This window comes from Somniosus microcephalus, chromosome 1 (assembly GCF_052327205.1).
Source record: "Somniosus microcephalus isolate GS21.2 chromosome 1, FLI_Smic_1.0, whole genome shotgun sequence".
Taxonomy (NCBI): Eukaryota; Metazoa; Chordata; class Chondrichthyes; order Squaliformes; family Somniosidae; genus Somniosus; species Somniosus microcephalus.
In genome coordinates, this window is record NC_140987.1 from 170,220,886 (window position 1) to 170,239,559 (window position 18,674).

Sequence of the window (18,674 nt, forward strand, 5' to 3'; positions counted from 1 at the left end):
GTTACTTTGGTTAAGGCTGTCTCGGTGCTGTGACAGGAGTGGAAACTCACGATTGGAGAGATTCAAACGGGAGTTGTGGGAAAGATGGGTAGTTTTGGGAGGCATGACGTTCAAGGATTTTGGAGAGTAAGAGGATTGAAGATGGGATGGTAGTTAGCAAGGACATGGGGTTGAGAGTGGGCTTAAACTCCTCTGGGACAGGAAATACCCATTAACCACTATGGTTTTTAATCTTTCAACCAACTATGTTGCCACATTTTCCAATACTGTGCATGTTAATGTGATCAACAAGTTGCCTATGCAGTACCCTATTAAATGCCTTTGGAAAATCTATATACACAACATGCCCTGAATTTTCTTTAACAATGCACTGTTACTTCCTCAAAGAACTCTTAAATTTGTCAGGTATGACTTGCCTTTTACAAATCCCCACTGCCTGCCCTTCATTAACCCATGTCTTGCTAAGCATTAACTTTATCTTATATTATGCTTTCTAGAAGCTTACCCATCATGAGGTTAGGCTGACTGGTCTAAAGTTATTTGATTAGTATCTCATTTCCCCCTTGAACAGAGGTGTTACACTAGCAGTCCTCCAGTGCTGTAGCACAATTTCCATATTCAAAGATTGTGGTCAAAGTCTCTGGTATTTGCTGTTTGTGCTCCCTCAGCATTCTAGGATGCATGCCATCAGGGCCCTTTCCTCTGAGTTAACTAATGTTTTCAGTACAGGGTACTACTTCCTTATCTGTAGCTATCCTAGTTACTCCACTGTTTCCTCTTGTAGCCCTACAGTTTCACTATCACTTTTGTGCAAACCAAGGGAAGTACTCATTTAATATCTGCCATAAGATTTCTTTTTTCATTTCTAATCTGCAGTATGCTTCAACTATTCTTTTACTTTTAATGTTTCTATGAAATCCTTTACTATGATCCAAATCAGTCTTTCATATCCCTCCCAGCTGTTCCAATCTTTGTTTCCCCATAATATTTTCATTACTCTACTTGATTTTCTTTTGCATTAGTCCTAGGTTTCTTACATGTTTCTTCATTTGCTCATTTTAATTTCTGTACTCATCCAAGGAACTCCATCTTTTGCTACATCCCCTTTACTTGTAGGCATATGTCTAGTTTATACCCTAACCATCTTCTGCTTGAAAGTTTCCCATTGTTTGTGAACTTTTATCTATCAATTTATCTGGGACAGTTCCTTTTTATATCTTGAATGAGTGATTTGTTAGTATAGTTATTTTCAAATTAACCTCTTAAACTTAAAGAATTATGAGTAATAACTCCATTGATTACAGCTAAGCAGATGTAATGTATGATACTGACAAATATGATCTCAAGTTTAATATTAGATCATATAAAAGGTGCAAACAGGTACAAACAATAAATGGTGAGTTGATAAAATGATTTGATTCTATAAAATGTACATTCTTTTTAATTCAAAGACTTCAGATGCATGCTATTAATTACGATGAGCTACAAAATACTGAAGTACAGGAAGATATCTAATTATATATTCTACAAAATAGTTAGTATCATACAGCTGGTACAATTGCAAAATAAAACTATTTCTATTTACACAGCAATGTAAACAGGGACAAATTGGAGAACCAGCATGAATAATAGATCATGATCCACAAAAATATGCATTTTGATAAGCGTTGGGCCATTTTCTCATCTATGTGCAGCCTATTATAGGCATATTCAAATGCGCCATCTGTATAACATCCCTTTTAAGAAATTAAGCTCAACAGAAAACTTAAAATCTTGAAAATATAGAAATTAACTCTAAAATGCAATTCCATCTATGACAATGCACACTCTAATGCAGTGGAAAAAAAGTGGCACAATGACTTGTGTGGGTGGATTAAGTTACTCTGTCTATTTAGAATGTGCACTGAATCACTGAACAGTACTAGGTTTTAGCCTACAATAGAGTACTTTTCATGTATCCCAGCAGGCACAAGCTCTGGTTGAAAAGTGCTTGTATGTGCGTCCATGTTTCTTCCAGCAACACTGATACTTTAGACATTTCTTCCAGTAGCACTGGCTCAACAGCAATAACCTTGAGATGGAGCTGCCCGGGGAGGAGAGAAGAGGAAGAGACCATGTTAACTGAGAAAAAACTATCACATAATTGTTAAAAGACAGTAAGTAGTAGACCACAACATAATACTTTAGTGAAATACCACTATAGCAATGAAACAAATCAACAAAGCTGCTGTAACATACACAGGAAGCAGGCAAGTCCGATAAGAGAGCCTCACAAGAATGTCTTACATTTGATTTCTTTTAAAACCACCAACATTGCCACTTACTTAAATATTAAAATAATAGGGCAAAATGGTTTCCATCCCAAGGTTTTAAAGGAAGTAGGTTTGCAGATACCCTAACTATGATCTTCCAAAGTTCTCTCAATTCAGGAACTGTTCCTTTAGATTGGAAAATTGCACGTCACTTCGCTATTTAAGAAAGGTGAGGGGAGAAACCAGGGAATTATAGACCAGCTAGCCTAACATTTTTTGTCTGTAAATTACTAGTCTATAATTAAGGATAGAGTAACTGAATACCTTGAAAATTTTCCACTGATCAGAGAGAGCCAGCATGGATTTGTAAAGGGAAGGTCAAACCTGATTGAATTTTTGAAGAGGTGACTAAAGTAGTGGACAGGGGAATGTCTATGGATGTTATTTATATGGACTTCCAGAAGGCATTCGATTAACTAATAGTCTCTTATGCAGGAGTTTAAGTTGAAGCTCATGGAATTGAAGGCAAATTATTGACCTGGTTAGGAAATTAGATCAGTGGCAGGAGTCAGCAAGTAGGGATAATGGGCAGGTAGTGACTAGTGGTGTCCCACAGGGATCTGTGTTAGGGCCTCAACTACTCACTGTATTTATTAACGACTTAGACGATGGGATAGAGTCACACAGCCAAGTTTGCCGATGACACAAAGATAGGCGGCATTGTAAGCTGTGTAGATAGAGGCATAAAATTACAAAGAGATATTAATAGATTAAGTGAATGGGCAAAACTGTGGCAAATGGATTTAAATATAGGCAAGTGCGAGGTCATCCACTTTGGACCTAAAAAGAATAGATCAGAGTACTTTCTAAATGGTGAAAAGCTAGAAACAGTGGAGGCCCAAAGAGATTTAGGGATCCATGTACATAGATCGTTAAAATGTCATGGACAGGTACAGAAAATAATCAGAGAGACTAATGGAATGCTGCCCTTTATACTTTGAAGACTAGAATAAAGGGGGTAGAGGTTATGCTACAGCTACACAAAGCCCTGGTTAGATCACATCTGGAGTACTGTGTTCAGTTCTGGGGACCACACCGTAGGAAGGATATACTGACCTTAGAGACAGTGCAGTGTAGATTTACCACAATGATACCTGGACTTCAAGGGTTAAATTACAAGGAGAGATTATACAAACTAGGGTTGTATTCCCTGGAATGTAGAAGGTTAAGGGGTGATTTGATCGAAGTTTTCAAGATATTAAGAAGAATTGATGGGGTAGATAGAGAGAAACTATTTCCGCTGGTTGGGGAGTCTAGGACTAGGGGACATAGTCTATATGTTAGAGCCAGGCCTTTCAGGAGGGAAGTTAGGAAACACTTCTACACGCAAAGGGTGGTAGAAGTTTGGAACTCTTCTGCAAACAGCAGTTGTTGCTGTGTCAATTGTTAATTTTAAATCTGAGATTGATAGATTTTTGTTACAACTTGTATTTATATAGGGCATTTAACGTAGTAAAATGTCCCAAGATGCTTCACAGGAGTGTTATAAAACAAAATTTGACAGCCACATATGGAGAAATTAGGGCAGATAACCAAAAGTTTGATCAAAAAGGTAGGTTTTAAGGAGCACCTTAAAAGGAGGAAAGAGAGGTAGAGGCGGAGAGGTATAGAGAGGGAATTCCAGAGCTTAGGGCCGAAGCAACTGAAAGCATGGCCACAAATGGTTGAACAATCAATATGCTCAAGAGGCCAGAATTAGAAGAGCCCGGGGGATGTGGGGCTGACGGAGATTACAGAGATAGGGAGGGGCGCGGCCATTGAGGGATTTGAAAATTAGGATGAGAATTTTAAAATCGAGATGTTGCTTAACTGGGAGCCAACGTAGGTCAGCAAGCACAGGGGTGATGGGTGAACAGGATTTGGTGAGAGTTAGGACACGGGCAGCTGAGTTTTGGGTGACCTCAAGTTTACATAGGTTAGAACATGGGCGGCCAGCCAGGAGTGTGTTGGAATAGTCAAGTCTAGAACATGGGCGGCCAGCCAGGAGTGTGTTGGAATAGTCAAGTCTAGAAGTACAAAGGCATGGATAACCAAAGGTATTAAGTGATATGGGGCAACGGTGACTATATGGAGTTAGGTCACAGATTAGCCATGATCTCATTGAATGGCAGAACAGGCTCGAGGAGCTAAATGGCCTACTCCTGTTCCTAATACATATTAAATTATTTCCCTACATTACAACAATGACTACACTTCAAAAGTATTTTATTTGCTGCAAAAAGTGTTGGGATGTCCTGCGGTCATGAAAGGCACTATGTAAATGCACGCTTTTTAAAAAAAAACAGATCTTTAAAGTTGAAAATATGTACACTTATCACAATATAATCAACTAGAAGCTTTCTTAGTTGTACTTAATAAAACCTTTCACGTTCCAAGATTCAATGCCACCTCAATTAAAACTGAAATAATAGATAAAAATAAACTGTTACTTCCCAAAAGGTAACAGTTACTGTTCACTTTTTGTAAAATGAAAAGATTTATTATTCAAATAAAGCAATAGTAGTTTCCAAAGACTTTCAAAGTTTTGTTATGATTCCAGGTGCTTACAGTAATTTAACTATACCTGACAACTGGGAACCAGACGCAATATATTTATTCATAGCATACAAGAACAGATTCTGAACATTTTGATGTAAAACACAAAACATCATTTTACTCTGGAAGAAGTGATAATATCTCTTCTTCTTAGGCAGTCCCTTGGAACCGAGGATGACTTGCTTCCACATTAAAAATGAGCTTGCATGTGACTGATGAGTCCAATGCGGGACCTACAGTCTCTGTCACAGGTGGGGCAGACGGTGGTTGAAGCGGCGGGTGGGTGGGGTGCTTGGGTTGACATGCGCTCCTTGCGCTGCCTGCGCTTGGCTTCCGCTTGCTCCCGGCGAAGAGACTCGAGGTGTTCGGCGCCTTCCCGGATGCTTCTCCTCCACTTTGTGCGGTCTTGGGCCAGGGATTCCCAGGTGTTGGTGGGGATGTTACACTTTTTCAAGGAGGCTTGGAGGGTGTCCTTGAAGCGTTTCCTCTGCCCACCTGGGGCTCTCTTGCCGTGCCGGAGCTCCGAGTAGAGCGCTTGTTTTGGGAGTCTCGTGTCGGGCATGCGGACAATGTGACCCGTCCATCGGAGCTGATTGAGCGTGGTCAGAGCTTCGATGCTGGGGATATGCTCAACTACCATATGACTGACTTTCTAATTTGCAAAATTAACAGAATCAATACTTTATGACTGCAACACAACTGTTCTACACTACACACTTCATGAGAGGACTGACTATGTAGGTTTGGCTGATTGGATCACTTATAGAAACAATCAGAAACACTAGAAACTAGGAGCAGGAGTAGGCCATTCGGCCCTTCGAGCCTGCTCCGCCATTCAATGAGATCATGGCTGATCATCCAAACCCTTAGCACCCAGTCCCTACACCGACAGCCATCCCACCCAAGCCCTATCCCCGTAACCCCACGTATTTAATCCCCCCTAACACTAAGGGCCAATTTTTTTTATCATGGCCAATCAACCTAACCCGCACATCTTTGGACTGTGGGAGGAAACCGGAGCACCCGGAGGAAACCCACGCAAACACGGGGAGAATGTGCAAACTCCACACAGACAGTCACCCGAGGCCGGATTTGAACCCGGGTCCCTGGCGCGGTGAGGCAACAGTGCTAACCACTATGCCACCGTGCATATAGTACACATATATGGGTACTATAAATACAGTATTGAACATGAGTAAATAACCTGGTAACAAGACTTCCATACAAAAGTATGAAGTGATCTGAAAGGCAGATACTGCTACATTATCGACATTGTCATTTTATACATGTGCTGGAGCATGGGAACAATGTTAATCTAGTATTGAAAACCACATGTTCAAGGAATGAAGAAGAATTTCTGCTTCAGTAACCTTATTAATTCATGCTCAATTTCCTGGAATCTAAATTACAAAAGGTCTTGTTTTCATATGTGTATATATATATATATATATATATACACACACACACACATTATCGACAATTCTTCAAGCCTGTACACACTATCCATGTACACACTATCCATCCGGTTTAGAAAAGTTCAAGCAGTAACTGCAGAAATTCACAAACCGTTACATATTGTAGACTATTAAAATGTTTTTTATTGTATGTATTTTTCTGCTTTAAGTAATAACTGGTCTAACAGAAATTATGGTACAGGTAACTACTTTATTAATTCTGGAGGTCAGTATTCAGAACAAAATATTGAACCATTATTGAAAACATACCATAGCTGTCCACATTTTGTGGCAATTAGCATTTCCTGACAAAAATTAGCACTGGACTTAAACTTCCAACGTGCCTTGGAAAAGCTCTTATGTACGTGCACTGCTCTTCTGTGCGTTTATACCTGCATTTGGGGCTTCCATGCTAAATAATAATTAATGTGAAGTATCCAGTGCGTGAGGCACACAGCTGTGTTTTCGTGTTTTTTTTTGTGGCTGTAATATACTTAAAGCTTGCATTTCCACTGGGATAAGATATATTATACAGACACAGTATAAAAATATAAAGTCGAGCATGAACATCATTTCCACATTAACATGTTTTAATGCTTTTAGGGCATCAATGTGCAAATTCACTCTGGAATCCATCAGACACTTCTGTAATTGTGGAGGCAGTGTTTATTTGCAACACCAGTGGGTTGGACCAGATTTCTAATTGGTCCACTTGGAGGACAAGGCACAGCCAACAGTTTGTCTGGAATGCGTAATTTGATCCTGCCCGCTGTAGAGCAGTCTGCACTGTGTAATTTAATCCCGTCTTGTCACGCAGCCTACAGAAAGTGGAAGTGTAGTTAGCTTTGTGAAGATCCTGTTATCTGGTGTTCTGCAATTGTAATTATAGTTGTCCTTGGCTGGTAAAATAAAAGACTTTATACTCTAATTAGTGGGTTAGTTACTTATTTGGAGTTCCATTTTTTCCCTCTGGAAGTGATAAAAATACTTCAATTCAGAATGAAGGGTTGGAGCGCACGTGTGGGGTGCACGTGTATATTCAACCTTCTGACACACCAGCGAATTCACACTGGGGAAGAGACCATTCACCAACTCGGTGTGCGAGAAAGGATTCACTAATTCATCCGTTTGGAAGAATGTGAGCCACGTCTAACAGAAGGTGGAGAAAGTGATCCATCTTCCCATCTGGATCATGTGCTCGATCTCACCCCCCCCACCGTTAGACCTGGATCACATTCTTCCCCCATTCTCACTGTTCGCTCCGTACTTTAACCCCCACTTCTCCTAGTTCCTGACCTCCGCGCCCCCCCCCGAAGTTCCTAATCTGATCTCTCCCCCCACCCCCCCATGCTCTTGATCTTTTGCCCCCCCACCCTGATCCCCTTTCCTCTGACCCCCACTCCAATCCCCTGACCACCTTCACAGGGAGCAGAGGAAAGTGTGGTTGAGGCCACGCATGTGTTGCCGCAACATTGGATGCACATGCAGGGTTCCGGTGGGGGCGGGATGGCGTTTAGGCTCCACCCCCATATGGTGCGCATGCACAGAAGGACGCAGAAGATCCCATGCAAATAATCACAGTGAATTGTGGATGGAGTATCAGTTGTGGACATCTTTGCAATTCAGTATCTTGTGCAGGTTGCTTTCAGTCTCTGAAAAACTGTCAGCTGAGCCACATTCACCTTCAACATATCCATGATTATCTTAAATACTTCCCCGATCAATGCAACACTAATCGCTTAGAGAGAGCTCGTGTAGCTACACCTATTCTATGTTGAGGATTTTCCTCTTCATTTCATATTTCTCCACATTTCTACTAACTATGGCCAGATATCCCAACGTGTTGTAGTGGAGCCATCTGTTAGCACTGGAACAATCCCCAACATTTTGCATTATTCACTAGGTCAGTGTCAGCTTTCAGTCAGGGTATAATAAAAGTGCTTTATCGTTTCTATCACATAACAGGGTGTAGCAATTTACATTAAAACTTATTATTGTACATTTAAAACATCTCCCCACTTGCACTCAAAATGGACTTGAATCTTCTCCCTCCCTTCCAAACATGGTGCCGTTAACCAATTATAATAATCTCTGCCAATTCAATTTCAATTTTATTTATCACATAACTAAATACAAGAGGTGTAATCTAGTCAGTGAAATGCTTTTTTCTTGACGAGCCGAGAGCACCAAGCAGCAAGAACACTTAGCTGCCTGGTATGCACGGAGCTCGCAAGGACAGCAGCCATCTTCATCTACCCCACAGCATAAGGTGCAAGGGTAAGGATAAGCAGTCCAGAAGTCTAAAGTTCTGTTTTGTAGTTCCGATTCTCAATTGATTCCATTTGGAAAGTTAGCATTTTAAACAATATAGCAGCATTCCCTCCGTACTGCACTGAAGTAGCAGCCTAGATAATGCGATAATTCTGTAGCGCAGCTTAAACCTTTGTTTCCTTTAAGCTGCACAGCGCTCCAGGGGTCCTGCGTGGCCAGCTTTTAAATAGAAAAACAGTGCATGCACGGTATTTTGAATGGGCTGCGCACCCCCCCCCAAAATTACAGGGAACATTGGTTTGAACCCACAACTTTCTGACGTGAGTGCTATCAACTGAGCCAAACTGATGCACAGTATTAACCTTTCCTCATTTTTATAAACTCAAAGGATTGATAAATCTTTTAAATAACAGAGCATATTAATTCTTATAATTGGAGGAAGTTATGAATTATGCTAATAAGAGCTAATCTTTAAGTATTTACAATATTTGAATATATGGGTATTGTACAGGCAGTAACATGGATACTGCTACAGATCTTTTTAGGATTCTTCATACATACAAATCAACACCTTCTAAAAGTACAAGACTAGAGTCACTTGCAATAATTATTATTTAAAATATTTGGAACCCAGGATATATTTGCGTTCAAAAGGTCATAACAGCAGGCTTCGAAATGCTGCAAAATGCACTGTCAAAAATAAAACATTCCCTTGGGTGTCAGGAAAATGGGTCCCGAGATCTCTCTAGAAATCTCACACCTCTTTCAGAAATTTCTAACCTACCACTGCACTTATGTACTTTAGTTTTCCTCTGCAATACAAGTGATGGAGATTAATTTATGCCAACTCGTGTTTCATTGTATTTTTAGTACAACAACTTATTTTCATGCATCATTTCAAGGCCACTAGATATTGGTTTTCACAAAACAATTGCAGAATGAAGTTCCACAATATTGCTCTAACGTCCCAGATTTAATATCAATTTCATAAAAACAATCTAATTTAAGCAAATCAATGTAAACCAGTAGTCATGGTCATAAAGGCTATATTGCAAGTTTTTTTTGGGGGGTGGGGGTGTCAGCTTTATTGAAGATGTTGGTTAGCTTCTGCTGGTTTTCTAGGCTGGGACATATGGTTGATGACATATCAATGACTTCAGCTATTTCACAATGAGAGTTAACTGGGGTAATTTTTTGTCCTTTTGCTCTGAGCTTTGTGCATCAGGAGTGCACCATAGAAATTCAGACATATGCTGCACATGATTTGTTGATATATCTGGTGGGCAAAGCTCCCTACCAAGACAAAAAAAAATTACCCCTCAAAATGTAAAGTTAAGATCTATCACTCAATATTTTGGAATCTCACACAGGTTCTGGGTACAGCTACAACATATTGTACACCATCATCCTTGGTCAGGGAAGGCGAAAGCCACTTTAATGCCTTGACTAACCTACGCATCAGCATACTGAAACAGTTTTCCTTTGCTACCGAAGATCTTCCGACAAAGATTAACAAAATATCGTGGAACTTGATCTTATGGCTACCTTTATGCAATGGTAATCCTGTCTGTTCTTGTCTCAACTAACAGGTTTTGCACAGGTTGGTTCAGTCTGAGCAAGTGGCCATAAGGGAAGCTTCTTAGACTGGCAGAAAATGGGAAGTGGTAGCCTGCAGGGATCCGTGCTGGGACCATTATTGTTCACCATATACATAAATGATTTGGACTCAGAAATTGGGAGGTATGGTATCAAAATTTGCAAATGATACCAAATTAGGAGGTATAGCTAATAATGCAGAGGACAAAACCAAAATACAGGAAGACAAACAGCCTTGCAGAGTGGGCAGATAAATGGCAAATAAAATTCAATACAGCAAAGTGTGAGGTGGTTCATACTGGTAGGAGGAATAAGGAGGGTACTTATTCCTTGGAAGAGAAGAAACTAAATGGGGTAGAGCAGCAAAGAAATCTGGGAATATGAATACATAAATTGTTACAAGTAACTACACAAGTTGACAAGGCCATATAAAGAGCGCAAACTGGGGTTCATTTCGAGAGGGACAGAATACAAAATTAGGGAGGTAATCTTAAATGAATATGGAACCTTGGAGTACTGTGTGCAGTTCTGGTCTCCATATGACAAAAAGGATATTGAAGCACCGGAGAAAGTGCAGAATATATTTACCAGAATTGAAAAGATGCAACTATTGGGAATCATTGAATAGGGTGGGGGCTCTGTTCTCTGGAAAAGAGAAGACAAAGAGGAGACCTGATGAAGGTCTTTAAAATTATGAAGGGGTTCGATAGGGTGGATGTGGAGAAACTGTTTTCACTTGTGAGTCTAAAACAAAGGGGCTTCAATATAAGATAGTCACTAATAGACCAAATAAAGAATTTAGGAAGAATTTCTTTACATGGAGATTGTGGAACTCGCTGGCACTTGGAATGGTTGAAGCAGATAGTATTGATGCATTTAATAACGTGCATTTAAATAGCGCCTTTAACGTAGCGTAATATGGCGAAAATTGACAGAGGCAAAGGAGGAGATATTAGGATGGGTGACTAAACCTTTGGTTACAGAGGTAGGTTTTAAGGAGCGTCTTAAAAGAGGAGAGGTGGAGAAGCAAAGAGGTTTAGGGAGAAAACTCCTGAGCTTAGGACCTAGACGGCTGAAAGCACAGCTGCCAATGGTGGGGCAAAGGGAGTGGGGATGCACAAGAGGCCAGAGTTGGAGGAACATAGAGTTCTTGGAGGGCTGGAGTAGGTTATACATATAGGCAGCTGAGAGGCAATGGATGGATTTGAACACCAAGATAAGAATTTTAAAATCAGGGTGTTGGTGGACCAGGAGCCAAGGTAGGTCAGCAAGCACAGGGGTGATGGACAAACAGGACTTAAGTGTGGGTTAGAATACCGGCAGCAGAGTTTTGGATGAGTTCATGTTTAAGGAGACCGGAAGATGGGTTGCCAGCCAGGAGCATTGGAATAGTCGATTCTGGAGGTAACAAAAGCACTGATGAGGGTTTCAGAAGCAGATAAGCTGATGCAGGGGCAGAGATGGGTGATGTTATGTAGGTGGTTTTTATGATGGAGAGAATATGGGGTTGGAAGCTCAACTCAGGGTCAAATGGGATGTTGAGGTTGCGAACAGTCTGGCTCAGCTGGAGATAGTGGCCAGGGAGGGGAATGGCATCATTGGTAAGGGAACAGAGTTTTATGGTGGGGGCAGGAAGACGATGGCTTCGGTGTCCCCAATGTTTAATTAGAGGAAATTGCAGCTAATCCAGAACTGGATGTTGGACAAGCAGTGTGACAACACAGAGGCAGTGAAAGGATCGAGAAAGGTGGTGGTGAACAGTGTTCGCTTTAATTTTTTTTTGGGTGCGCAGCCCATTCAAATAACCACGCATGTGGGGTTATTCCTATGCTGGCAAACGGACTACACAGAAACTTCAGACAGCTGCATGGTAGCGCAGCTTAACGGGAACATTGGTGGTGAGGTAGAGCTAGGAGTCGTCAGCGTACATATGGAGCCCGACGTCATGTCTTCGGATGATGTCGCCGAGGGGCAGCATGTAAATGAGAAATAGGGGACTCTAGAGGTAACGATGCATTGGCAAGAAGAGAAGCCATTGCAGATGCTCTGGCTACGACTGGATAATATTGGAGCCAGGCGTTAGCAGTTCCACTTACCTGGACAACAGAGGACAGGTTGGAGGAGGATGATGTGGTCAACAATGTCAAAGACTGCAGACAGGTTGAGAAGGATGAGGAGGAATAGTGCACCATGGTCACAGTTATAGAGTATGTCATATTTGACTATGAATAGGGCTGTTTCAGTGCAGTGGCAGGGACGGAAACCTGATTGGAGAGGTTCAAACATGAAATTGTGGGAAAGATGGGCACGGATCTGAGAAGCGACAACACGTTCAAGGACTTGAGAGGAAAGGGCACCGGCAATGGGCTGGTAGGTTACAAGGATAGAGGGGGTCAAGGATGGTTTTTTTTCAAGAAGGGGTAATGATGGCAGATTTGCAAGGGAGGGGCATAGTACCCGAGGAGAGAGAATCATTACAATATCAGCCAGCATGGGGGCTAGGAAGGGACATTGGGTGGTCAAATGTTTAGTGGGAGTAGTCAAGAGAGCAGGTGGTTAGTCCCATGGACAAGGTGAGCTCGGAGAGGGCATATCAGGAGATTGGAGAGAAACTACAGAAAGATTCGTGTTCTGGGGGAAACTCGGCTTGGTGGGCAAGAGAGAAGGGAGGGATGCGGCAGAGGCAGCTGAACGAATAGCCTCTATCTTACTGACAAAAGTCCATGAACTCCTCGCATTTTTGGAGGTGAGGATGGGGGCAGGGGGAAGAGGAATGAGGTATAAGGAGACTGTTGGTAGTGAAGAAAATAAAACGGGGGTATCTGCATTCCAGGATGATCCTGGCGTAGTGAGCAGTTTTGGAAGAGGAGAGCATGGTCCAGTCAGATCTGGCAACGAATTGCTAAACTTGGAGTGTCAGCATGTAGATAAAGAGAAGGAAGTCAAGGATAAATCCTTGGAAACTACATAAGTGATGGTATGATGACAGGAAGAGAAGTTATTGCTGCAGATGCGCTGGATGCTTTTCAAGAGGTAGGAATGGAACCATGTGAGGGCAGTCCCATGAAGCCAGACGATAGAGGAGAGGTGATGGAGTATGGCGTAGTCATGCACATTGAATGCTAGAGGGGTCAGGGAGGACAAATGCACCGTCATAGGTCACGTGACTTTGGCCAAGGTGGTCTCAGTGCTTAGCAAGGCAAAAGGTATTAGAACAAGCAGTTTCAGGATAGATGGGTATGGAGATGGAAGGCACCGACACATTCCAGTGACATACTTCACAAGCAAATGACTGAATACATTTATGGTTGAAGAAGCTTGATAGAAAAGTGGTTAGAAAGAAATACAAAGTTCCCTCATTTACAATTCTAGTTGCTGCCTTGCAACGGAGATACTTAAAACATTGGAATATCACAGTCAACATCTTCACCGAATACAACTTCAAAACCCTAGCCACAAGAAAAAGACATCATAAAATGTGTGACGGTGCCTACAGAAGATTCCTGTTCGTGGTCACTACTGTCCAAGATCGATACAAGTGGTAGTTTTCCCATATGTGCTGAAAAGCTTGCTGCATTCAATGAATAAAAGCACTTGGATCAAATCAAATCAAATCAAATCAAATCAAATCAGAGATCATCAAATACTTCAGTGGTCTGGATTCCCAGTTGATGACAGGGCCGTGAAGGATGGCAGACAAACTGTTGGAATTGGCACATGAAGCCACCAGGGTGCTGTTAATCAGCATATTAGTCCTTGGGCTTTGAAAGTAATCCATGGTTTGGGAAAATGCCTTGTGGATAACCATCAATGTAGTATGCTGACAACAAATCAGAGAAAGAATGGGACAAATGGCCTCCTTCTGTGCCGTAAATTTCTATGATTCTATAGGTCAGTGTTTGAAAGCAATGCCCGTTTCCTATGCAAGCTGCGATCATATGATTAAATCACTGAAAGAAGTGACAATGGAGAAGGGTGCAAGTGAAATGCTAACAACAGTTATGATACTTTCATCTCATTTCATTCACGCAAATACAGGTACAATGGCTCGGTCACAGGCGGGTCAATAAGATTCTTTTGAAAATATTCAAGTTATGATGACCTTTAAAGTATTACTGTAACAATAATGTTTAATGCTAAAATTAAACTAAATAAAGTTACTATTAATACTACTGTAAATATTAACTGGATTATATAACTGGATTCAATAACTTTTTTTTTTTACATGATTGCTTTTTCATTAAAATATGATTGTATTTCAGATACTTCACCTCTATACAACAGTCACCTGTGTGTTACTGCCAGTCCAGTTAGCCCCATCGGCAATGGTAATATCGATTGCATCAAGTTCCAATGTTATTCAAATGACTTCAAGTTAATATCCAACTAGTAAATTAAATATCCCACAGTATGAATTATAAAAATTTAAATATTTACAACCGGTACAAATGATGATGGAGAATCTTTGAACACTTGTAGAGTAAAAGGAAGATTACCTATTGGGATAGGTCATCTTCATTACTCAAATGTATTGCATCCTACACACACACCAATATGCCACTTGTGTAATTGAACCTATTCTTTTTAAAAGTCAGCCTAGATTTTGGCAATAAGAGGCCCAATGTGACCAGCAAAGATTTTTTCCTGGAGAAAAATGAACAGGCTCAGATCCTGGGGCTTTATATAAAATAGAAGCTGAAAACTACCCGCTGCAACATCATAATGATCCTTTCATGTGCCTGCTCAGCGTGTGGCTTTCCAAGAAATGCTGGGTTATACGCCTATAGTGTGTGGAAGATGCAAAATGAAAGAACTTTTCTGCTTCCAAACTTTTCTTGGACAACTCTAATTACCTTTAGGAACAATGCCAGGTAGGCCTGAGCCAACTCAAAATCACACTTGATACCAAGCAAGTAGCTGATCATTTGCAGAAAGCTCTGCATCACATCCAAAGAACCGCCTCCTTCTGGGGCCAAGCTCCTCAGCTCAACGTCAATCTTCGATGGTCCCATTCCTTTCAGAAGTTTAACTGCATGGTCATCTGCAGGTAATTGGAAAAAAAATGCTCATTTCCTTTGAAAGATTAGTTTGAAAATGCATTTGGTTACAATTATTCATAAAAGCCGAGATAAATTGTCATTTTTGAATTCCAAAACACAGATGATGCTGCAAAAATATCACCTGCAACTGCATTTCTAATGCAGAACCAGCTAAACGCAGAGAATCACAACACCGAGAAATACAGATGTAGGAGGCTATTCGTCCCATGTAGCTCTGCTGTTATTTTGTCATAATTTATGAACTAGAATGTTAGTAAAACTAGCAGAATCCTCCAGCAAAGATAGGAGTTGTTACAGAAAAATATATGAATATTCTACCACATAATAGTATCGAGAACAAAGGTCAAGTAGTAATAACTTTTTAAAAATTCATTCTTGGGATATGGACATCACTGGCAAGGCCAGCATTTAGTGCCCATCCCCAATTGCTCTTAGGAACAGGAGTAGACCATTCAGCCCCTCGAGCCTGCTCTGCCATTCAATAAGATCATAGCTGATCTGCAACCTAACTCCATATACCCGCCTTTGGCCCATATCCCTTAATACCTTTGGTTAACAAAAAGCTATCAATCACCGATTTAAAATTAACAATTGATCTAGCATCAATTGCCGTTTGTGGAAGTGTTTCAAACATCTAGCACCCTTTGTGTGAAGAAGTGTTTCCTAATTTCACTCCTGAAAGATTTGGCACTAATTTTTAGACCATGATCCAGAGTCCAAGAATTCTTAACCAGCAGAAATAGTTTCTCTCTATCTACCCTCTCTGTTCCCCACAATATCCAGAAAACTTTGATCAGATCACCCCTTAAACCTTCTAAATTCTAGGGAATACAACCCTAACTTGTGTAATCTCTCCTCGTAATTTAACCCTTGGAGTCCGGGTATTATTCTGCTAAACCTACACTGCACTCCCTCCAAGGTCAATATATCCTTCCGAAGGTCTGGTGCCCAGAACTGCTCACAGTACTCCAGGTGTGGTCTAACCAGGGTTTTGTATAGCTGCAGCATAACTTCTACCCACTTGTATTCTAGTCCTCTAGATATAAAGGTCAGCATCCCATTAGCCTTTTTGATTATTTTCTGTACCTGTTCATGACATTTTAATGATCTATGTACCTGGACCCCCAAGTCTCTTTGGACCTCCACTGTTTTTAGCCTTTCACCATTTAGAAAGTACCCTGTTCTTTTAGCTCCAAAGTGGATGACCTCACATTTGCCTACATTGAAACCCATTTGCCAGTTTTGCCCATTCACTTGTTTCCATCTATGCTGCCCACAATTCCACCTATCTTTGTGTCATTGTCAAATTTGTATTTTTTTTAAATATTCGTTCATGGGATGTGGGCGTCTCTGGCAAGGTCAGCATTTATTGCCCATCCCTAGTTGCCCTTGAGAAGGTGGTGGTGAGCCGCCTTGTTGAACCGTTGCAGTCCGTGTGGTGAAGGTACTCCCACAGTGCTGTTAGGGAGGGAGTTCCAGGATTTTGACCCAGCGACAATGAAGGAACGGCGATATACTTCCAAGTCAGGATGGTGTGTGACTTGGAGGGGAACTTGGAGGTGGTGGTGTTCCCATGCGCCTGCTGTCCTTGTCCTTCCAGGTGGAAGAGATTGCAGGTTTGGGAGGTGCTGCCAAAGAAGCCTTGGTGAATTGCTGCAGTGCATCTTGTAGATGGTACACACTGCAGCCACGGTACGCCGGTGGTGGAGGGAGTGAATGTTTAAGGTGGTGGATGGGGTGCCAATCAAGCGGGCTGCTTTGTCCTGGATGGTGTCGAGCTTCCCGAGTGTTGTTGCAGCTGCACTCATCCAGGCAAGTGGAGAGTATTCCATCACACTCCTTACTTGTGCCTTGTAGATGGTGGAAAGGCTTTGGGGAGTCAGGAGGTGAGGCACTCGCCACAGAATACCTAGCCTCTGACCTGCTCTTGTTGCCACAGTATTTATGTGGCTGGTCCAGTTAAGTTTCTGGTCAACGGTGACTCCCAGGATGTTGATGGTGGGGGATTCGGCGATGGTAATGCCGTTGAGTGTCAAGGGGCAGTGGTTAAGACTCTCGCTTGTTGGAGATAGTCATTGCCTGGCATGTGTGTGGTGCAAATGTTACCTGCCACTTATCAGCCCGAGCCTGAACGTCGTCCAGGTCTTGTTGCATGCGGGCATGGACTACTTCATTATCTGAGGAGTTGTGAATGGCACTGAACACTGTGCAGTCATCAGCGAACATCCCCATTTCTGATCTTGTGTTGGAGGGAAGGTCACTGATTAAGCAGCTGAAGATGGTTTGACCTAGGAAACTGCTGCAATGTCCTGGGGCTGTGATGATTGACCTTCAACCACAACCATCTTCCTTTGTGCTAGGTGTGACTCCAACCAGTGGAGAGTTTTCTCCCCGATTCCCATTGGCTTCAGTTTTACTAGGGCTCCTTGATGCCACACTCGGTCAAATGCTGCCTTGATGTCAAGGGCAGTCCCTCTCACCTCACCTCGGGAATTCAGCTCCTTGCTCCATGTTTGGACCAAGGCTGTAATGAGGTCGGGAGCCAAGTGGTCTTGGAGTCATAGTCATAATGGCACAGGAGGCCATTTGGCCCATCGAGTCCATGCCGGCTCTCTGTAGAGCAATTCAGTCAGTCCCATTCCCCCGCTCTATCCCCGTAGCCCTGCAAGTTTATTTCCCTCAAGTGCCTATACAGTCTCCCCTTGAAAACTTTGCGTGTCTCCTCTTCCACCACTTCCGTCGGCAGCGAATTCCAGGTCATCACCACTTGCTGCGTAAAAAAGGTTTTCCTCACATCCCCCCTGTATCTTTTGCCCAAAACCTTAAATCTGTGTCCCCTAGTCCTTGTACCATCAACTAGTGGGAACAGCCTTTCCCCATCTAGCCTATCCAACCCGTCATAATCTTGTACACCTCTATCAAATCACCCCTCAACCTCCTTTGCTCTAATGAAAACAAATCCAGCTTCTCCAACCTGTCCTTGTAGCTAAGATCCCCCATCTCCAGAACCATTCTGGTAAATCTCCTCTGCACCCTCTCAAGGGCCTTGACATCCTTCCTAAAGTGTGGTGGCCAGAACTGGATGCAATACTCCAGTTGTGGCCTAACCAGCGCTTTATAAAGGTTCAGCATAACTTCTCTACTCAATACCTCTATTTATGAAGCCCAAGATCCCATATGCTTTATTAACTACTCTCTCAATATGTCCTGCCACCTTCAGGGACCTATGCACATTAACTCCTAGGTCCCGCTGTCCCTGCACACTCTTTAAAACTGTGCCATTAAGTGTATACTGTCGCTCCCTGTTCCTTCTGCCAAAATGCATCACCTCACACTTCTCTATTAAATTCCATCTGCCACTTGTCTGCGCATTCCGCTAGCCTTTCTATGTCCTGTTGCAGTCGATTGGCATCATCACTGTTTGCCACACCCCCAAGTTTGGTGTC

At 42.1% G+C, this 18,674-nt stretch overlaps 1 protein-coding gene across 2 annotated transcripts in view; it reads right to left on the reverse strand.

Annotated features, from left to right (window-relative positions):
- Positions 1-1,315: 1,315 nt before the first annotated feature.
- The window catches only part of wdr36 (WD repeat domain 36), a 163,939-nt gene continuing 146,580 nt past the window's right edge, over positions 1,316-18,674 (reverse strand). For both annotated transcript variants that reach the window (XM_085987389.1, XM_085987381.1), the window contains exons 22-23: positions 15,022-15,209; positions 1,316-2,083 (exon numbers count right to left, since the gene is read on the reverse strand). In XM_085987389.1, coding sequence (XP_085843515.1) covers positions 1,934-2,083; positions 15,022-15,209 — 338 coding nt within the window. In that variant the 3' untranslated portion in view covers positions 1,316-1,933. The remainder of the gene's footprint in view (positions 2,084-15,021; positions 15,210-18,674) is intronic.